We start from the raw sequence: 22989 nt of genomic DNA on the forward strand, positions 1-22989 counted from the left end.
TTGCAGAACCATCACCACCACATTGTCTGTGAAGTAGAACCATAGGTAGATTTTTCTAACAAAAATAAACATTACAAGGACCTGAACCTAAACATGTACCAAACATATAAAAAAAAAATCCTGCTCAAAGTCAGTAGCCAAGTTTTTGGGGTCTTTAATTTTATTTTACTTTTTCTTTTTTTGATGATGGAAGTACAAACTGTCTGGTTATTCCAAAAAATGGAAGACTGATAGAATAAATCTCAATCCCTGCTGCAGATCCATGAGGAATTACCTTCAGAAACAGGCTAAAAATCCTTCCTCAACCTCATCGTTCCTCACCTACTAAAGGGAAAGTGCTTAAAGATGTTCTGGAATAAAGATCTGGATGAGGAATTTGGTCTGATGGAATGATGCTACGATAGGTTGAAACAGCAAAACAGAACATGGAAAATGCTTAATATGAGTCTAAATGTGAGATATTTCAATATGGTGACAGAACCAGATTATGATCTATTGTCTTCCTTCCTTACAAGCTCTCTTTTTACAGGGTATGTGTGCACAAATATTGATTCTGTCTGGCGTATATCTGCACAGAATTATCAATTTCATTCCTTTTTATCGTCCCTGTGTGAACTTCCCTGCTGTCAAATCTGTTTGGATAAACAACACTCCACTCCATAACACATACATCAATGCGAGATCGATTTATACACACCCGGTTATAAAAGTTGCAAAAAAACATGAGGAAAAAAATAATGGCAGCGAATGGAACAGAAAATATGATGTTTTCTCTTGGTTTTGGTGGCTAACTATACACATAGGAAAAACACCAGCAAAACCCAGTCACCATATTGATCCAGGATGACAAGGGATGTTTGATAATCCAGTAAAATCCTGGGAGTCCGTGGCATGCTTTGCTTCATATTGTGAGATGTGCAGCAGACACCAAACATGCACTGAAAAAATTCAGACTCAGAACCAGCTCTGCACATCTCAGGTGTTCATTAAATTCCAAGAACTCAGGGATGACTTCCTAGCAGAACATCCAAGCCTTCATGCAAGCCCTAGGTAGACCATGCACAAGTTAACCTAGTCACTAACTCTCATCCTCAGTTTTAGTCCTGAGGTAAATCCACCCACAGAATCAATTTAAAGCATTATTTTTGGCTGTGGAAACACAGTTTAGAGCAAGATGAAAGAGGCAGTGCTTTCAGGAAGCGGATATCTGGCTACAGACATGAAAATTGATGTAGAAAATATTATTTAATGCAAATCTAAACTAGATAACAGGGGAAAGAAAAAAGAAAAATAGGCAGCTGGAGGATATATTTTTCCCTGAAAATTCTCATTTAGATGGATGACATCATTATGATTGTGGTTACTTAGGGTGAAACTAATCACTGGATAGTTGTATTTGCTACCAAATAAGCATCTCTTACTTTACCCTAACATCTTTTAGTTTTAGTTAAGGTGTTCATAGCTTGCCTATTTTCATCAGGAATTTAATATTAAATTAAATAGTCCTACCTATGTCTATGTATGAAATTAAATACTCCTACCTATGTACCTATGCAAGAAAGCATTCAAGCTTACAAAAAAATCCCAAACCCAAATGTGTGTGGTGTTTAGGCCAGCACCAGAGGTGCTGCCTCATATCCTGGTTATTCCAGAGGATTACATAATTTTTATATGGAGAATAACTGCATGCACTCAAAATGATAATGACAACCACCCCAACTGGCCAACCTCTGCCCTCTTATGAGGTGGAAACTAAAAAAAAAGGATTCCAGCTTAAAAAACCATAAAAATCACAAAGCTGCAAACATCTAGAGGAAAATTTTAGGTTCCGTGTTTTTAGGATTTCAAAACAATTTTAAGGACGTGTGTGTGAAATGTTTAGCTTAAGTGGAATGCATTTAAGTTTACAAGAAATATGGACATAAGTATGTCTCTAGGGGATCTTCCTACACTGTAATTCAGCCTAAAATTAATTAAAAGTTTTCACCAAATCTAATTGATTTCAGTGAACTTTGAACCATGTCCTGGAACTTATGAAGCACAGCAAACCATCCCATGAGGATAACAACAATTTTTATACCATTATGTTAATTTTCAGATAACTCACATGTAAAAACATTAGATTTGATTTGGGTTTGTTTTTAATCTTATATTTATGCTTATTTAATGGGCCTTTTAAAGAAGTGTGAAAGCTGACACCATGGCTGATGGATCGAAAAATTAAAGTTAAAACCAAAATAATTTAATAGATCTTGGAACTCTTTTCAAAAATCAACCTAATTCAACTGAGGTTTCTTTTTTACTTTGTGGGTTTTTCCTATGTGTATATCAGTACTTTAAATTGATTACTGCTTTATTTGTACTTACAAGTAAATGCTGGATTCATTGCCCCCGATGTCAGGAGACTGGAGTTTCTGCACAAGTATCACAATTATGCCAATAAAAAGCACAAAGTTTATCTGGGAGAAAGACAAAATAGTAATAAATGGTGACAATGACATACTTCTATAAAGTATGAAAAAGAGACATTCCCAGTGACTTGCTGGTTACATTTTTTTTTCTTCTCCAAGCTACAGTCTAAAAGTTTTATAGGGTCAAGAGTAATGGGGAAAATTCACAAAGGTCTTATCCCCCTTGCTACAGCTAAAATGAAGCAGAATTTCTGCAGTTTCAAGACAAGAGAAAAGAAACGTAAATGGAAAAGTTTCAACATTTTTCATTATCAGCCTGTGCAGAGTAAAAAGAAAGATCCCTGCACAAAAAAAAAAATCATAAAGACCTCCAGAGTAAAGGCATTTTTAACTCCTGTTATCTGACTAACAGACTTCTCAGTTTAACAGCTTCCCTCAGTTTTAAAAACCTGGAGAATTAAAAAATGAGTTTATTTCAATGCTTTGACTTGAGATTTGGCTGTCACCAACTCCACAGCTTCTTAGAGCCTGAACAGTGGAAATTTAAGTTGGTCCATTATAAAATCTTACACTCCTATAGGGAGACCAGGAACTGAACATGACCATCAGCATCAGTCTCATAATCTGAGAGCTGTGAGTTTGATCCTCCCATGGGGCACCATTATTATGTTGGGTTTTGTTTGTTTTTGGTTTTTATTTTTTGGGTTTTTTTTTGTTGGTTTTTTTTTTGGTTTTTTTTTTTTGTTTGTTTTGTTTTGGTTTGGTTTTGTTTTGTTTTTATTTTCTGGGAGTGGGATTGAAGGTACCTGAAGGTACTTGACTCAAATATTTATTTTTTCTTATTTATGTTACTCTCTCACAGGTAGGGAGTTCTGTAGTATTATACTAATGAGGTATAAAATGGTTAACTATTTTTTGTTAAAAGGTTTTTAAGGTTAAACTATCTAATTAGGAAATTACATTGAAATTATTTTCACTTTTAACTCAGTAACTAAGCACTCAAAGTCCACAATGTGGACTTTTCTGTTTAATTTTAAAATACTACTCAAACTTATGAAGAAGAAGGTGAAGAATAAGGACTAGTCTCCATTTTAAAACTTTTATCTTTTTCTATACATATTACTATATTCTAAAACTCCAAACTCCAAGTTTTCCACCTCGTGATATTATACACTTCTAATTAAACTACACACTTGTAATCCTAGTGTCATCAGTCAATTTTGGAAGCTTTTTCTATGGCTTCAGGTCAAATGTAGTGCTTTCTTGGGAGTTAGAGTCTGTCAGTACAGAAAGTCTAAAACTCTCAGCATCTAGAACTCTCTTCCAGCAGTTTTTGTGTGATCTGAGGACTGCAAAGAGCTGGAGAAGCCCAGTTGTCCCAGGCTGGTTTTTTGGTTCTTTGATGCCTTCCACAGAAACCAGGTTTAACTGATTCTCCAAGCAGAACATGATCCATCATAGACTATGCCTGCAAAACATGGAAATTCACACATGGACAAAAGCCTTGGATCATTGAACCCTCTCTGTTTTGGTGCTGAACTTGGCTGAATTTCCTTTCATTTATCTGATAGCTGCTGGATTTTACAGAGCTGTCCAAAGATTTCAAAGGAGAAACACCAAACCTGATAAAACTTCCTGTTTATCGGTTACCTGTGAGCTGGATGTCTGAATTCCCACAAAAACCACTGAAAACCTGTTTAATTATGTCTGTGGAGTGTGGAGAGCAACTTAGAATGCCCAGAATGAGACACTTCGATGTGGCAAGCCTGACAGATTTTCAGGTGCCACTGACCATATTGGCCAGGGGCTCAATTCATTTTCCTAAATGCAGGAGCCCAACAGCATTTTAAAATTCTCATATTATTGGGAGCACCAGAATATCTCCTTCTCTTCAGATACTCAAAATCCATCTGCACACAATCCTGAATTATATGTTCTAGGGAATCCTGTTCAAACAGGGAGGTTGGACTAAATGACTTCCTGTGATCCTTTCCAATTTTAGCTGTTCTGTAAAGCCCAAACAGGGCACTTTGGAACCTCTCAGTCCTCCATGTGACAAAATTTGAGCCAAATCCAAGAGTTCCATCAATTAAAGAGAGCTCAGACACCTTGCTGACACTATACACTATGATCAAGTACTATTTTAAATCTAATATTAGATAAATAAATGTAGCTGTGAAGTTAATCCCATTCAGCAGACAGAGTGCATTTTCCCATTTTACTATTTAAATTTACTAAATTTACTACATTTAAATTCCTAAATGTACTATTTAAAATTTACTATTGTTTTGGGTGCCCTGGATTGTCCCACTTGGCCTTCAGCTGCCACCCCAATTGGCCCAGAATTTCCACACATTCTACGACACCTCTGCCAGCCCCAGACAAATGTTCCTCATGCTCTGGGGTCCTAATTATGGCATTTGTGTCTGTGTTTAACTGAATAACTCCTTTGCTTCCAGGCAGTGCTCCATCATTTAATTTGTATTAATCCTTCTTAATGATTAAATTCTTTGGCTTTGTGGGTAACAAATGATGGAAATTTAGAGAATTTGCCCACCAGTCCAGCACAGGGGTGCAGCACAGTTTGTAAAGTATTTGAAGATGTTTAAATTTGTCCTCAGGAGAGATGAAGAAGTGTCTTCTCCAGGTTCTACTCACCATGATTGACCCAACCACGGGACCCTTGATCACCCACCACAAGGCAGTGTTGTCATTCATGTCCCAGCAGCTGCAGTCATTGAGGAAAGAATGGGATGGGGAAAGAGAAAGAAAGAAAACAAGACATAACAATGAAATTAATGAACTTACAACTTTTTTTAAGGGGGCAGAATGTGGGAGATTGGTTTCTCAGCTAAATTATCTAAGTTCAAAGTGATAGTTCTTTACTTTGTCTTATTGCAGCTTTCTTTTACAGCCTTTCCACAATCATTTGGAAGTAAAATGAGTATTTTTGTGGCAGTTTCAATGGCGTTCCTATTAAACAGCTTAGATATTTTGGTAAAACCCTTTAAGTGTGTTTCTGTGTCTATGATACAACCATAAAGTTGTCCTTTGAAAAAAAAAAAAAGATACATCAATGGATGGTTTGGTTTTTGTTTTTTTTTTTTTTAATGGTTATTCCAAAGTTTGATGTCTCACTTACTTTTCCAGAGTTAATAGATATGAATGTTGGTTTCTGGCCCTGACACAAAGATTTTTACACATTTCCAGTACACCAGGATCCTGGCTGTATTCACATATTGGAATGATTTTCCAGTCATTGGGTTGCAAGTCCTATCCAGGATTCATCTGAGAAGAATCAAATACTGGGCAGGAGTTGGGATCAGCTCCTTTGTTAAGCTGTTGCTAGTGAGTAATCATAAATAAAATGACATTTCTACCCCAGAATTTAAAATCTTCCACTGAAATTACCAAAGGATTCTGCAGAAGTTTATTTAACACAGGTGCACTTGGACATTCAAATATATGGCTTATATTCATAGAGAGTTTTAATGCTAACATGCATTTTTAGAGCTAGAAAACAAAAAATAATGAAAATAATCTTATTCTCCAGGGCCTGCTACACTATTATAATGTCTACTATTTATTATTGAGAAATGTCTTCATGACTTTTTTAAGTCATCAAGAATTTGTCAACTAAAAATTATCTTTCATTTGCCTCCACTTTCTTCCCCTGATTTTCCCCCTAGAAAAGATAAAATCACAGAAATCTGTCTAAATTGTACTTGCAGTTCTGAGAAGGAGTTTTTCCTTCCCACTGGGAAATGAGCCAAAGTCCCAGCAGAGGCTGTCATGGTGCATTTGTCAAATGCCAAAAAACAATTGGGAAGAACATACAGGAATAAAACACTGCTGGTCTCATGAGAGCTTACTACAACTTCAGTGTCATTTAAATGGTTGTGTGGTAGCATCTGGGGGAAAAGTGAAAATCTTCAAACAAAACTACATACATGTGTAAAAGCGAGGAGGCAGAGCTAAAATCCCATCATCAAAATGTGTGTGAGAGAAATCCCAAATGGCTGAGTGATGCCTGGCTTAGAAATTTCATTTAAAATTATACTTGCAGTTGAATATTCATTCTTTTCTTTTCATTCTTTTCATTCTTTTCAGTTGAACAATAATTACTCATTTCAGATGGACAATATTTTACTGGATTCCCATAAAACCAACAGTAAGGATTTGTATGGTACAGCTGGTGAGAAGTGAGAAAATTTACACAAAATTATGTATTTTAGCTTCTATTTGCACAGCATGGAAACCTGAAATCACCCAAAATCTAAGGGGCTGATGACTGAGATTTTCAAGTGCAAATTAATACTTCCTGGTTATCTCACTTTGGATGCCCAACTTGAAATATTTGAAAGGGAATAAATGCTCAGGGGGATCTCCTCACCCACAGTGTGGAAATCGGACTTTTTGTCAGTGATCAACAATGGTATGGGCCTAAAATCACCAATTATCTTTTAATTCTTTGCATGCATTTATAATTAGGTGCTGTCTACAGAAAATTACCCATTATTTGCAGAGCTCAGCCTCCTTATGATGGACATTAAATCTGCCCTGAAAGTCTTTAGTGAATTGACCAATGTTGGAAGAATCTGGGCAAATTATGAATGATTAATTCAGCTGTAAAAGTAGATACTGATGTATGGCAATTTGTGTGGGGATGAGGAATTACAGGGATAGGAATCCACCTCTAATTCCAGTCATCTGGACTGTAACAGCTTTTGTCCAGTTAATTGTCCCAGAATCTGGCTGGTACAAAGAGGACCTTGGAGGTTGTTTTGGGGTTTTTCTTCCCCATACTGAGGTACTTTAAATGTGCACTCTGATACATCATCCCCTACAAATTCCTATTCTTAGACCTCTCTGCTTTTTTTCTTCTCCTCTTCCTAGACCTTTTCTTCTGCTTAATCCACTCCTCTGTTTTTCCAGGAGCTCAATTCCCGACTTCCACCCTGTAGATGTCAACAATTAATCAGATCAAGCTCACACAGAGGTTTTTTTCAAGGACTTTCAAGGATGTCCAGTCCCTGTGGCACCTACAGGATAAATGTGGGGGAAGGAGCCACCATCTCCTCCTCAGATAAAAAAAAGTGGGAATGCACAACAGAACATTTGGAATTTTCTGCACTACATATGAAAATTTGGAATTTCCTGCACAAACAAGCTCCCTAATTTCTGTCAAATGCTTCCCTGTAGCACAGCATGAAAAGAAATTATTCTTTTCCAGGATGGATGAGGGGAAGGGAGGCAGGGGGCTGGGGAAGGGATGTGATTTCCATTTGCAGAGGCCAGAGTCTGATCTCTGGTGCACGTCTGGAATAACTCCACTTAAATCAGGAGCAGAGCTCTGGATCAACAGAGAGCTGCATTTATCTCCTCAGTCCTGCCACTTACAGGGATGGAAGTCAGGAGCTGAAGTCGAGGGAGCTCTGCCAGTTTTGTAAGGAACAGGCAGGAGGGGGCTCAGGCTCTGAGCCTGTATTTCAGTCCACGCCTTTGCCACTGTGGTTTTCCAGTTCAGTAATTTCCACAACGTTTTCGGGCTCATGCTGGCTTTTCCCCCACTCCCAGAACAATGCTGGCTGATTTTTAAAAAGTAACCACCGAGAGTCTCAGCTAGAACCTTGCATGCTAAATAGCTTCTCTAAATAATAGGAATGGTTTTGGTTGTTTTGGTTTTTTTGTTTCTTTTTCTTCTTTTTCCTTCTGTGAGACATTCTCCCTACCTGCAAAATGCAAGGGCTGTTTGGACTTGTAAGAGAAATTAGTGCTTTCAGGGCCAGTGCTGTAATCCTAATAATGACACAACAGGGGTTTCTGGCTTGTTTTGCATGGAAATAAATGATTTAATTTGTCTTAATGTCAAAATAGAACATTGGGTCACAGCACTGGCATCCCCAGTGGAGGAAAGGCATTATGTGCTTTCCAGAGAGATTCTGAAAGAACAAGGATGAAGAAAACCTGACAGAACAATGACCTGACAGAACAATGAGTTTTGTGGAAATTTTGCATTGATGTATTTCCAAATTAGGCAAAATTAAAGCATTAGCCTCAGCGACTTGGAAATGGGATTTTGGTACAAAGTTCCTTTCCCTCAGTTCTGTGTTTTCAAAGAACCACTGACTGATTTTTGAAATTTTGCTCAGTCTGCCTCATTTTTTCAAACATTTCACCAGTTTCAAGCATAGCTCTCATGAAAAAGCATTGCCAAATTTGTCTTTTCAGAGTGTAAATACACATCCTGCCTGCCACACCTGCTGCTCTATGGGAGCAGAAAATATGCAGGTGCTCCAGCTCTGGGAGCAGCTTTTCCTTCTGGTCCTTTAGAACAGGATATTTGCATCTTTTTTTTTTCTCTACCAAAAGAGACAATTTGGAAAGGACCTACCCTTTTGAATTCTTTATGAAATAATTTTTTTTCCCCACATAGGAGACAGAATGTGGATTTCTGTTTCATCTCTGTTCATCTCCCCTGCAAAATTCATGGAAAACCCTCCTCAGTGGGAAGCTAAACTCCTAATTGCCCTGGCAAATCAAAGCTCAGCAATGCCTTGTGCAGATTTCCGTCATTTTACTGGATTTATCTCCAGTAATTTCTACAGCTGAGCTCATCACCTTCATCCTCCTCCACAATCAATGAGAAAGAAGCAGAGAATTATGTGGGATTCCACTTATAAAATAAGACAAACCATATCCTGGACTTCAGTAAATTAATGGAGCAGGGAATGGGGTCAGCTGCAGGTTTACAGGTTTGATGCCTGAATCTTTTAGGAATTCCTCACTGCAGTGGTGGCACAAACATCAAACTGTAACTCTATGAACAGAAAGGTACTTGCACCTCTGGACCTAAACTATGTTAGTACACAAATGGATGTGAGAAATGAAAGGAGAAAACAGAACAAGAGGAAATGGCCTCAAGTTGTGCCACAGGAGGTTCAGGCTGGACATCAGGAAGAATTTTTTCACTCAAAGGGTTTTGGAACTTTGAATGGGGCTGCTCAGGGAGGTTTGGAGTCCCCATCTGTCTTAGGTTGGAAATAGGGGTGTTCTATTCCTATCTGATAGAAGTGGGGCAGTTATCTGCTGTTCAATGGCCAGGTTTCTTTATCTCTCCCACAGCCAACCCTCCCTCCAGGAGATACCTTCTGTTAATGGGCCATTAATTATTAATTATCTTCTGTTAATGGGCCACTGAGTGTCCCTGCAGGGCTGATCCAATTCCAGCAGCCCATGGGGAGATGCTGCGCCCAGGGGAGGAGCCAAGCATTCCTGCCTGGATCCAATCTGAGCCTGGAACAGCACAGCAGCCTTTGCCCCCTGCATTGCCAGAGGAGCAGCTTTCTGCTGCCCTGCATTGCCAGAGGGAGCCCAGGCCCATCTGCAGCAGCCCTGGAGCTGCAGAGGAAAACTCCCCCCTTGTGCAGGATCCCTGCTCCAGCAGCAGCACAGCTGGCACTGCAGGAGGGCTGAGCCCCCATGGGATGGGGCTGTGCCACCCCCTGACACACAGGGGGCAGGACAGGGTCTGACTCTGGCAGTGTTGGGGTTTTTTTGTTTGTACTATTGCATTTGTATTTTTATTTTTCCTAGTAAAGAACTGTTATTCCTACTCCCATATCTTTGCCTGAGAGCCTTTTAATTTCAAAATTATAAGAACTTGGAGGGAAGGGGTTTATATTTTCCATTTCAGGAGAGGCTCCTGCCTTCCTTAGCAGATACCTGTCTGTTCAAACCAAGACACCATAACTGGAGGTGTCCAGGGAAGGCCTGGAGGTGACACTCAGTGCTCTGGGCTGGGGACAAGGTGGGGATCAGTCACAGCTTGGACTTGGTGACCCTGGAGATCTTTCCCAACCTAAAGGATTCTTTCACTCTGTGGTTCTTCTCCAACCACCACACCCCTGTGGCACCCTTGCCATGGTGCTGGATGCACCTGGAACCATTTCCCACGCAGCAACACCTACCCAGTGTCATCGAAGTGGAGCCTCAGCACTGCCCAGACAGTGACACAAATTGTTGGGGTACCTGCAGAGGACAAGACAGTGACACATGAACAGTCCAGACACGCTTGATACTCATCAATGATGATTTAACCTCTCCACTGATGTATTGTTTCCTAATAGCACTTGTGCATGGGATAAAGCAATATATTGAGTTAATTTAGAGCTCCAGAAAACCCCCTGTCAGTCAGGGCTGGGATTGTAGGAGCAGAACTGGGAGCAGGAAAGAATGATGCTGTGCCAGGTCATTGTTGCTCAGTGCTTTGCTGCATCTTGCTGCATGAAGAATAAAACAAAGCCTGGACAGAAGAGAATCAACCACATCCATGTCTAGAGCTACTGGAATCATGCAAGAATTGCAGTGCCAGATGTTGAGCTGGAATGGCATTATTGGATTCTGTGTATTCTTCTCTGGTTTTGTTGTAAATGATTTACATATGTTGCATTTTCTCTGGTACAGTGTAAATAACCAGTTTTTCTTTACTTATTCGCAGATGGGAAGTTTCCTCTGCTCCCAGGAATATTTAATTTTTTCCATTAAAAATATACCAGAACAAAACAAGACACTCCAAAAAAAGAGTATTGGAGTAAGGATTTCATTCCTATTTCACACGTTTCTTCACTTTCAAAAAATGCATGTAAAATGCAAATTTAATTGAAACAGTAAGAACTCACTGAGAAACCTGGACTTATTTTCCTTTCTGGAAATCCTAGAAATGTGGGGTTTTTTTCAGTGGAAATATTTTCATAAAATAATGTACTTATGCAAGACAACCCTGGGTAAGTTGGATCTCCACTGTATGGTAAATAAAATCTTTGACTAAGAAACTGCTGACATCTGTTCAGGCACCACTGGAAAAATTAAATGCTAAAACCCAAACAAAACAAGGACCTTGATAACTCCAGCTCCCAACAGTAAACAAGACTGTGGTGAGTTGACAGGAACAATTATATTTAATACATTTTGCAAGGCTGTGTTGATGTCACATTAATTAATCAGTCATTTGAACCACTTAGACGAGCCTCTGTCTAATCAAATTCCCACCATCAGAAATAAAAATATCCCTGTTAGACCTGGGTGACTGATGGAGCCCTCCTTCTTCAAACAACCACACAGAGAAGAATTTGAAAGGAAAATTATATAAAGAAATAAAATGACAGGCTTTGGGGAGAAGAAATCATGCATATTAAATGTCAGTTGAAGTCTGCTTTTCTCATACCTACAAAACACTGAGAAAAACCTTTTTTGCCCCTGAAGGAGTTAAGATTAATTTTTAAATATCAAACTTTAATTTTAATTCTATCAAATTAACCTTTAAATATCAAATATTTGCCCAGAGAAGCTGTGGGTGCCCCATCCTTGGAAGTGTCCAAGGATGAGGGTTGGAGCAGCCTGGGATGGTGGAAAGTGTCCAGGGAAGGGGGTGGGAATGAGATGAGTTTTAAGATCTCTTCCAATCCAAACCATTCTTTGATTCTATAAAACATGGGTCTCATGTTTTATTTAGTTTCCTCTATATAAATTTTGATGCTAGGAATAGTGTTCTAAATCTGAAAAATGCACAGGAAGGCAGAATTAAAACTAAATGTGTCATAAAAAGGCATTTAAAAACCCCATGTTTCAGATCAGCTTGGAGCTTTGAACCATCTGCTGTATGAATATACAAATCCTCACACTACTTTTCTTTACATCAGAAGATTTCTATCTCTCCATCGCCTCCTTTTCAGCTTCTGAGGAACGTTAGGAAACAGACAAGCCCTGAAGGCTGAGATTATTCTTGCTGACTTGTGCTGCCCTGAGTTCGTGATCCTTGACAAGGATGCCCTAGAACAGAGACTGGACAGAGTTAAAGAATAAAGCAGGGATTTATTAAAAGGCCTCCATGGATGCACCTTGGGCAGCACCAGAGCCCAGCCAGGGCTGCACCCAAGATGAACCAAAATGGCCCCAAAATGCACGAGCGCTCCCGGGGTCTCTCCCTGGGATCAGTTCTGCTCCATTTGCATCTTGCAGTTCATTGTCCCATTCCAGCTTTAGCCCCTGCAGTCCCACCCTGCTTGTTTTTCTCTCTCCAGCCCACGGTGTTTGTGCTCTTGGGCTGAGATTTGGATCATTTGTCCTTGGTGCCCAGCTGGAGCAGGAATTGTTTTGTCTCCCTGCTCTGTGCACAGAGCTCACCATGCCCTGATGTGAAGCTCAGACCCACACACTAAAGCAGCACAGAATCTGAAAATATTAAAGCTGAACCTGAGGCGTCGTTAGGAGCAGGCATTAGCAGAGAGCTCAGGAAGACAGCAATCCATCCAGAGAATTCACCAGCATTTTGCAGATTTAGGAAGGAAAAACTGCCTGGATCAACAGAGCCATATGTAGTTCTCATTAATCCCTCAAGATGAGGACACTGAGGTCTCAGCACATTTGGAGAAACAGATCAACATCCAGAAGCTGCAAAGTGCTGAGCTTTTCTTTCTCACGGCTTCAGTGCATCTCCCTCCCTACCAGCCCTGAGCTGAGGGGCTGCTTTTGCCCTCCAGGGATGGAATCCAGGAGTCTGGAAGTACCTCTGTTGGCTTTGCAATTGCCAATTGTTCCCACTAGATCAGGGGAACTGCGAGTCCAGCTGAAACATGCTGGAGATGAGAAAATAATTGTGTTTAAAAAAAAAAACAAAAAAAAAAAAAAAACCAGAACCGTCCAAATCTCGAGAGTTAATAATGGTTATTGCTGATACTGCTTTGAATCTCAAGTGATTGGAGTGTTGTGCCCACCAAAACAAGATGGGCATGGACCAGCTATCCAAGCTGGGCATGGACCTGCTGAAATGAATCCAGAGGAGGCCACAGAGATGGTCCAAGGGCTGGAGCCCCTTTACTGGGGAGAAAAGCTGGGAGAGCTGGGAATGTTCGCCTGGAGAGGAGAAGGCTCCAGGGAGAGCTCAGAGCCCTTCCAGGGCCTGAAGGGGCTCAAGGAGAGCTGGAGAGGGGAGTGGCTCCCACTGCCAGAGGGCAGGGATGGATGGGATATTGGGATGGAATTCCTGGCTGGGAGAGTGGGGAGGGGCTGGGATGGAATTCCCAGAGCAGCCGTGGCTGCCCCTGGAAGTGTCCAAGGCCAGGCTGGACGCTCGGAGCAACCTGGGATAGTGGAAGGTGTCCCTGCCCATGGCAGGGGGTGCAACAGATGATCTTTAATGTCCCTTAAAACCCAAACCACTCTGGGATTCTATGAAGTCCAGTGTTTAGCTCAATGCCAATTAACATCTATGGCACTCAACTAAAAACTAAATATTTTGAGGTTTCATTACAGAATGAATCCATCTGGGCAGTTTATTCATTACAAGGATTGATTTAAAAATACTGAAGTCAGTTAATATAAGCTGGTTTTCAATATTCTCACATTCAGACAAATCCACAGATATGAAAATTGTGCAAACTTAATTAAAGGAACTCAACCTCTGATTAATGTTCAGATTACAAAGGTTTTACAAACTGCAATTTTGCATTGCTTTCTTTTCTAATTGTCAGATTTCCATGTACATAACCCCCAATTTCTCCTTGGAAACACATTTTTCTCTCAGCTATAATGTGATTATACAGCTGTGGAGGGTACAAAAGGAACCCTGAACACCTTTTCCAACAGTTTCATTCCCAAAAGCCTTTTCCAGTTACCATACATTTCCGACAGTCTTTTAATGGCACAGATTATTTATGATTTGTTGACTCCTTTCTCTCTATACCTTACCTACCTCTCTACCTTCTAGAAAGATTTTCTCTCCCTACTGTAAGGAGTCTTTGCCAGGAGATGAAAATTTTGGTTTGTGTACAGCTGCTTCAGGAGGGAAAAAACAAGACCATCTGTTATTTCTTGAAGGTTCAGGCTACATAAGGATGTTTTTTCCAAAGGAGAGTAGTTTAAGGCATGGGGTTTGTGTGTAGATTTTACACATGAATATACAGGATTATTTCTATTTCAAAACATGAATAGACAGGATTATTTCTATTTCAAAAGTGTCTTTAAGTATAAAAATCGAGTTTAACGTTCTCAGGGAACATTTTAAATGAATGTATTCTTCTGCATTCACCATCTGACTTCCGCACAAAAAACATCTGCAAAGAATAGCTTGCATTAACACATCACAGGAATCAATTTATATCCAGAAGGCCAGAATGAAAAATAATTACCATGGTTATCATCATTTAACTGGCTTTTCTGAAACAAATATTGTTCCTTCCCAGTGCAAGTTTTTATTTCCCATCCAGGTAGGATAAGCAGATGTGAATACCCTTTGGATACATTTTCAATTTAGTTATTATCTGAAAGAAAGGCACAAATGAACCCTTAGAAAATGGACTGGACTTAGCCTTGCAGATTTGATTATGCTGAAGAAGTTGATGTTAAGATCATATCTTGCAGGACGCAATTTTCTGTTGTAGATTACTCCTCTGCAAGAGGTGTGTCCTCCAGATTTCAGTGCAACTCTATTCACACAAAAAATCACAACACAGCTTGGGCTGCAGTGGTAATTCTATGCTGTGATAATTCACTTGTGGGGAATTTTGGAAGGAATTTGAGACAGGACCTTTGAATTGTTTTTGATGATGTGGTTTATTTTTCTTATCCTCTACATGGGCAGGAAGGGCGAGTCAGCTCATGTCTTTACTGCATGGTTCAGAAGGTCACAAGACCCTTAGCTACAAGACCTTTTAAGGAGTTATTGACCAATAAAACACTGCCAACAAGGATACTTACGTTTTTGACCCAATCCTTAAATATTTTGTCTTATGGGCCCATGCTACAGTGTAAGAATGGGTCCATATGTTTCTTAAGCATGGGTCCGTGTGTTTCTTAGCCAATCATGTTACGATACACAAATCTACAGTGCTGCATTCTAAACCCCTTGTTTACCCTTGTAACTGCTTTTATTTTTATATATCTTAAACTCTAAAACTCTAAACTTACCTTAGCTTAATGTGTCTCTGCTTTAAACTATAAATCCACATTCTTGCTTCTATCATCTAAGTTTGGAAGACTTTTCCAAGGTCTCAGATCAAATCCTGTGTTTAGTTCTAAGCTTTGGCTTCCAGCCTCAAAGTTCTGAGAGTCCCTTGCATTTCAAAATCCAACATCATTCCAACATAATTTCAACATCATCAAGACTAAAATTATAGTTTGAAACCTGACATGAAACTACCATGTCACCGTCATATTTTCTGGAGAAATCCCTTCACCCAGGATTTTGCTTCTGGGAAGCTGAGAAGCCTCAGAGAAAAAGGAAAACATTAATTATCTCATTTGCTTCTCCTGTGTTTTGCTGCTTTGGAATGTGTTTGGACATTCTTTACCCAACAGGTGGTTGTTTCATTGGTTTCATGTGAATTGTTTTGATTTATTGGCCAATCAGTGCCAAGCTGTGTTGAGGCTCTGGAAAGAGTCACGACTTTTCATTATTATGTTTTTATCCTTTCTGTATTCTCTAGTATAGTTTAGTACAGCATTCTTTAATATAATATAGTATCATAAAACAATAAATTAGCCTTCTGAGAACATGGAGTCAGATTCATCATTCCTTCCTGCCACAGGGCACCCCACAAATACAATAATACCACACATAGTTTGTGGAGCCATCCTGCACACCAAGACACGTTGGAGACAAGAAGTGCCACCTACCCCAGCCAATGATTGTGTACCAGTAGAAATATCTCCTCTCTGGGAAGAAGGTCTCCACCAACAAAGTGAAGAGGTACAACCCCTCGATGAACAGCCAGAAGTAGTTGGACATGACACAGTAGTGAAAAAACACCATCACTGCTTTGCATTCCACCTGCAGGGGATGGAGAACAAAGTTATTTCTGCATTGCAGAGGCCTAACAGAAAAAACGCTTTTGACCTCTCCAGATCTCTCAGTGGAAAGAGCTGGGGCTGGTATGACACACTTTTAATGGTGAAGGTTTTAAAGAATGTGAAGAATGGCAGGTATCACTTAGACAGCAAACCTGGATGGGGAGGAAGCCAATTTTACCAGTGGGAAGAGGTCAAGGAGCATTTCAGAGCAGCTTGAGCACATCCTGTGCTGCTGAGGGCTCACAGCCCCAGTGAACACCAATTGCTGGATTTAACTCCCTTCCAGGATTAAATGCAGGGAAGAAAAAAATCCAATTGTGTACTGAGAAACCCAGAGAAGGATGGGAAATGGCAGGATAACTGTAGAAAGCCCTGAAAGTGGGATCTGAAAGGATGAACCCTCCCGTGTGAAGCTGGGAATTGCACTTCTTTGCCATCCATCATAAGTGCTGTCACTCAAGGACAGAAAATGGAAGTAAGTGTGAGGAAAAAGGAGGCTGAGTGATCGGCTGTAAAATAAAAGATGGAAGCTTTCATTCATGGACAGGAGGGGGAAGCAGTAACGTAAAGAAATAAGAAAACTAAAAATAAAATTAATATAGAATATAAAAATTTAAAAATAATAAATAAAATTAAAAAATAAATAGAATAAAAAATAAAATAGGATATAATTTTTTTTAAAGGAACTGAGTTTGTTTAAGCTTGAGAAAAGCTCAGGGAGGACATTATTGCTCTCTACAACTCCCTGACAGGAGGTGGTAACAAGGTCAGTCTCTTCTCCCAGGTAACAAATGCTGGGAAAAGAGGAAATTGTCTTAAATTGCATCAGGGGAAGTTTGGTTTGGATATTAAGGAAAATTTCTCTCCTGAGAGGGATGCCAATCACTGGAACAGTGTCCAGGTCAGTCGTGGAGACGCCATGCATGGAGGTGTTTAAAAGATGTGGAAGTGTGGCACTTGGGGATGCAGTTTAGAGGTGAATTTGGTGGTGCTTGGGAATGGTTGGAATCAATTTTAGATGGTTTTTCAACCTAAATGATTCTGTGACAAAGGCCTAAGGTGGCAACCAAGCTCTACCCTGTGAGAGTAGGACACACTGGTCTTTCCAGTGCTGCACCCGAGTGAGATGCCATTAATCCTACAAAAGTAGGATTTCCCAACAAATCCTGTGGGAAATGAATTTGTAGAAAATTTTTGAAGTTTGATAGAAGATTTACATAGTATGTATTTGTATGTAAATTTTGAGATAAGAAATGTCGATTTAGAAATGTTATGGAAGAGGACAGATATTGGTGAGAGAGAAATGGAATTAGAAATAAGTTTTAAAGGATGGGTTTGTAAATAAGATTAGATATTTTGAAGAAATAGAATTCTGAAAGATGTATTGTAGTAGGGTTTATGAGGGGTAATTTTAGATTATTTGTTTTAAGGTATTTATAGTATGGTGTGGTAAAAGTTGATAGGTTAAGAAATGTTTATAATGTCTTGCAATTAGGAAATAGTTGGGTTTTGATTGTGATGGTATGAATGATAATATTTGCATTATTTTACTTTTTACATGAAACTGAAAATAGAATAAAAGTTTTTAAAATGCTTTTTAGTTGTTTTATTTTTGAGTTAGAAGAGTGTGTATTTTGATAAATTGGTGTTTTGTGTGAGGAAAAAGGGCATAATCTGACAAATCCAAACAGAATCTGTGCATAAAGTGAAAGCTCCTGCTGGAGGCAGTGATTAGCTCCCTCTTTGACTTCATCCTCTGGGCCAAATCTACCATCAAGGTGTTTAAACCACCAGATCTTGAGTTTCTTCATGGAAGCTCTACCCAGGCTGAAGATCTGGTCATAAAATGGCTGATTTTAATGTGTTTTATTCTTTAAGTGTTTCCAAACAAAGAGGCAGATGCCACCATTGGAAGTGCGGCAGGAGCAAACTGCAGACCTAACATGGCTTCAGCTTTCTTGTGGAGAAGAACTGAGAGCAAAAACTAGTTTCAATGACAAAGAAAAGGCTGACTAAGAAACTCCACAGCTGCACTTGCCTTGTGGAAGTGACTCACAGGGAATTTAGCTCATAACTGGATGGATAAAGGAGAGCTCAGTTTGTAATTCTTTCATAATTACACCCAGTGAGCTGATTTATCATATCAAATACTAGCCTTAAATGTGAAAGGAATTGGGATTTACACATAATAAATGCTAAATGCACCAGTGAAAGAGTGCTCTGCATGAAACTACATATTGAAGAGATAAAGATGTGGGTACTGCTGATGATTTTCTGAGAGTGTGGCCATCAGGTGTATTCTCTGTGTCTGAATGGTCACCCTGTTTACCCATGACTCTGCCAGGCATCCTGAACAAATGAGGTTCTGGAGAAAAACCAGACCTTCAGATGAAGGAAATTGCTTATGTGTGCTCTCATCCCACCTATCGCTGAGCAGATCTGGAAAAGGGAGGAACAATCAGGGCAGAGTCAGGAAATAAAACCTGTAGGTTTGTTCTGAAGGACACTGGTGACATCACGGGATGAAACATGCAGTCTGGCTGAGAACTGGCAGGAAATCAAACACCAACTTCCTTTACCCTTAATAACTCATGATACTCCACAGACTGCTGCCTGCCCCACCGCTTTTTGTTATCTTGAGCTGAAAAAAAGAAAAGGAAAAGGATTTGGTTTCAGTTGGACTCACCGTGGAGATAAAGCAGTGGTTTCCATCCTGCTCAGCATAAAGAACCCCGTCCTTGATGAACACAGATATTGCACGGAGGATGAACGAAACAAAAAGGTTCATGTGGATGAAATTCCGAGTGCAGTGAAGCTTTCTGGAGAGGAAAGAGGAAGGGAGTGGGGTGAGAAAGAGAAATAAAGAAGAAAATAGATTTATTTCGTGGAAATGTCACACTGGGCCTGAACACACTTTATCTTAGTGCTAAGAATATCAACATCTAAGCCAAGACTGTGCTAGTACTGGTCCTAAACCTGAGAAAGAGGAGGATTTGGGGATTTTCTTGTAAAAGGATGCAGAGAAGCATAAAACAGACAACAGAGCAAGCCCAATGCAGCTTGTGAAGTTTCATAAATCAGACCCACAGCTTCTCCTGCTGCATTTACACTCTGCTGAAATGCAACTTCTGGAGCATGTCCAAGCTGGGGGAGCACCTCAACTAAAGGATCTTTCCCTTCTTATTCTACTGTCACTGTCATGTTTTCTGAAAAATCCTTTTGCCAGGATTTTTTCTCCTGGGAAGTTGAGAAGCCTCAGAGAATTATCTGGTTGCTTCTCCTGTGTTTTGCTGCTTTAGAATGTAGTTAGAGATTGTTTATCCAGCAGGTGGTTGTTTGATTGGTTTTATGTGAATTGTTTTAACTTAATGACCAACCACTGTCCAGCTGTGTTGGGACTCCGGAAGGAGTCATGAGCTTTTCATTAATATCTTGTTAAGCCTTCTGTCTGTATCCTTTCTCTATTCTTTAGTACAGTTTTAGTATAGCATAATAAATATAATATAATATAATATAATATAATATAATATAATATAATATAATATAATATAATATAATATAATATAATATAATATAATATAATATAATATAATATAATATTATCATATCATAATAAATTAACCTTCTAAGAACATGGAGTCAGATTCATCAATTCCTCCTTCATCCTGGGGACCCAGCAAATACCACACTCTACCTCTGGTGAGATAAAACCTTGAGCTCAGTTTGGGGCAGCTGAGCTCCAGCTTCCTTCCTCCTCCTTCCCACTCACCTGAAGCGGCACAGGATGACCATGGCAGTGGTGAGGGAAACCAGGGAAGTGCTGTATCCCACCGTGTACAGAGCCTTCACTGAGAGATAGTAGTAATCCTTGGGAGGCAAAAAACCACAGGGTTAAAGGGTTCACCCACAGCCACACAGCTGCCAATGTGCTGGAGGAACCAGAGGCAGGATTTGTGTCTTTGGTTTCTCCTCATTTCCTCTGAGATCTCACTGTACATCAAGCTCTGCTCTACAGCTGGGTCTGCACACCTTGAGGTTATTTATCACTGATCTAGCAAAGGCTGTCTATATTTTTTAAAAGTACATGTAGAAAAAAAACCCCAGTTGGCTAAGAGATTCTTTATCAGCAGGGGTGGAATCAAGGGTTAGCCTGTGATTCTAGAAGTTCCAAGTTACATCAACACTAAAAGCTCATCTTCTATAAAAATTCAGTACAGGCCCAGGAAGGATTCAGATCTCACTTCTCACAGTTTTATACCCATGTGTTACCGTAAAGGTAGAAAAATCATAAAGAAAGGCTTCATATAATCAGGCCTGCTCTGGCTAGCCTGTTCTTCTAAGGCAAGCTGGCACTTTGCAAGTTCCAATGTGAAAGCAATCCTGGTGTGAGCAATTTGTTAACATAACAAATAACAACATATTCAACATATTCCTGGGTGAAAAACAACTGGCACCTGTATAAACTGTTTTTGCACCATTCGATAGAAAAATGAAAACTATCTCTCACAAACAACTTTTCCTACAGGCACATCCCAGGGGTTTGAGTGACCAATCAATACAGAATAACAACTTGTTACTAACCAATAAGTAATTGGCAAGAAAGCTACTGACCAACAGGAGTCTCACACAAGTTCTGTAAAACTGAATAAAAAGGAATTATGTGAATAAAGAATGGGCTTTTTCCACCATGAAGAAAATGGAGTCTGTGTGATTTATTCCCATACCTGTGTACATCTGATTGTTTGTTCTAATCACTATCAAATCAGAACATGACCAGAGGCTGGACAGAGAGCAGTCTGCTGATTCCCCTCTTCCCCCTTCATTTGTTTTTAATTATGAGATTAATTCCCACCTGGTTATCAGACTCTGTTTCGTTCTCATCGAAGCCGCAGGCATCGTAGTAATGAGGGAAAGGTTCAGACCAGCCATCTTCAGTGCAATTCCTGCTGATGTCCCCTGTGCCAAGGGCAGGTGGGAATGTCACATCCCAAGAAAAAAACCCAGGACATCCCTTCCCATCCCTAGATGCAAAGAAAATCCCACAATTCTGGAAGCTCTGTTTATTTGTCTATCCACAGATTTAATTCTGGAAATTTAATGAGGTCTTTAATGATCCAGTCCTACAACAGTCACCTATTAATTGCTATTACTACAGTTGGTCACCAGAGAGCAAAGAATATTTAATCAGTACATTCAGTGTCTCCAGGCCACCAAAAATCTCATTCTCAGGTAGGTTCCTAAACCGGGGTCGCTAAATGCCCATTTCTTTCAAAAAGGCATCTGCTGACTCCACCTTTGATGAAGATATCTCCACTCCACATGGCCAAAGGAGAAGTCCAGTGATTAAACCCAGCCCCTTTGTGCTATTTTTAATGGTTTATATCTGAGGCACATGCATGGGACTGGTGAGAAACACAAGACTAACATGATTTTTTTGGTCGAGGTGCAGTCAGGATGCTGTGGGATATCTCAGATAATCATGGGTTATATATCCATGGAGAGGCAGCTGGATTGCTCTCCTGTAGGCAGATAAAACACACGCCACTCTTTATCTCCAAGCCCAGGCCCTGATCTGAGTGACTTTGTGGGAAGGATCTGGAGAAAACAAAGGAACATGGACTGGGAATTTCTCAGTTCCCAGTCTGAACTGAGACTGGGAGAGAAATTCCCTGTTCCTTTGTTTTCTCCCTGTCTTGTTTTCTCCCTGTCTACACGGCAATGTGTTCTTCTCCATCTCCAGATGTCCAGGGTGGCCTCAGGTTGTGAATTCAGAGCTTCTCACATTCCTCTGTCTATTAATTATTCCAGTCATGGTTTATAACCTCATGTAAGAAGCAGCTCCTAAATTGTTTCACTGATAAACTTAGGCTTTAAAACCATACTGGGAATGAAGAGTTGGGGGCAGAAGAGGAAGAATCTCCTGGCACTCATTTACCTACAAAGCTGCCTGAGGTAGGACAGCCCCTGTGGGGCTCTTTTGAAGCACCATTATTCTTCCCAAAGCTCAATGGCTTTCTCAAAAAAATTAGGGATGGGCTGCTGCTGCACTTCTTCCTCTCCAGCACAAAGGAACAGCCTCAATTTATAAAATTATCGCACTTTTTGGAGTTTCAGTTGCATCTTGACCAAAATTGATGGAAATTTCCAAGTTTTGGTTTTGCTCTTTGCTATTAAAGTTGTGCTGCTTTGCGTTCTTAGAGCAGTTTAGTCTCTCATAACCTTATTTTTAACCTTATTTAAGAGAATCTGTTTGCCATCCATGCAGCAGAATACATCTCTTTAATCACAGCATTCGTTTAAGAACATTGCATTACTTGGCAAATTTTGTTAAATTACTCTTGCACATTCATCCCCAGTTTTCTATGGGAATAAAAAGCACTGAATCATGGTGCTGACTTCCTTTAACACCATTTAGTAATTACTGTTAAGCAGGTAGATATAATTTATAGCAGCACACTTCTTAGATTGCGAGGCTTAATAGAGGAGGAATAAATTTTCATAATATTGCTAGAAGTAACAGAGCAGAAAATATGTCATAACAATTAGAACTGATCAGACAATAATACCAAAATTGCAGGAAAAAATAAAAAAAACCAAACTGAGATCTTCTCTTTAAACAGAGAGATACATAAAAAGAGAGACAAAAATTTCCATGGTTCTGTTTCTTACCTAGGAGAGACTGGGCTGTGCTTTCCAGCAGGTCATAATCACCTACAAAAGTGGAAATTGG

The 22989-nt window shown here is 39.8% G+C and overlaps 1 protein-coding gene across 5 annotated transcripts in view; it reads right to left on the reverse strand.

Moving 5' to 3' along the window:
- Positions 1 to 22989, reverse strand: part of ADCYAP1R1 (ADCYAP receptor type I) — a 147357-nt gene that overhangs the window by 21434 nt on the left and 102934 nt on the right. For all 5 annotated transcript variants that reach the window (XM_030943055.1, XM_030943058.1, XM_030943057.1 and 2 more), the window contains 8 exons: positions 22929 to 22970; positions 21112 to 21215; positions 20029 to 20126; positions 18946 to 19078; positions 16086 to 16239; positions 10382 to 10442; positions 5070 to 5139; positions 2368 to 2459 (listed from right to left, as the gene is read on the reverse strand). In XM_030943055.1, the coding sequence (XP_030798915.1) occupies positions 2368 to 2459; positions 5070 to 5139; positions 10382 to 10442; positions 16086 to 16239; positions 18946 to 19078; positions 20029 to 20126; positions 21112 to 21215; positions 22929 to 22970 (754 nt within the window). The remainder of the gene's footprint in view (positions 1 to 2367; positions 2460 to 5069; positions 5140 to 10381; positions 10443 to 16085; positions 16240 to 18945; positions 19079 to 20028; positions 20127 to 21111; positions 21216 to 22928; positions 22971 to 22989) is intronic.

The sequence above is a fragment of the Camarhynchus parvulus genome, chromosome 2 (genome assembly GCF_901933205.1).
Source record: "Camarhynchus parvulus chromosome 2, STF_HiC, whole genome shotgun sequence".
In the NCBI taxonomy this organism is placed as follows: Eukaryota; Metazoa; Chordata; class Aves; order Passeriformes; family Thraupidae; genus Camarhynchus; species Camarhynchus parvulus.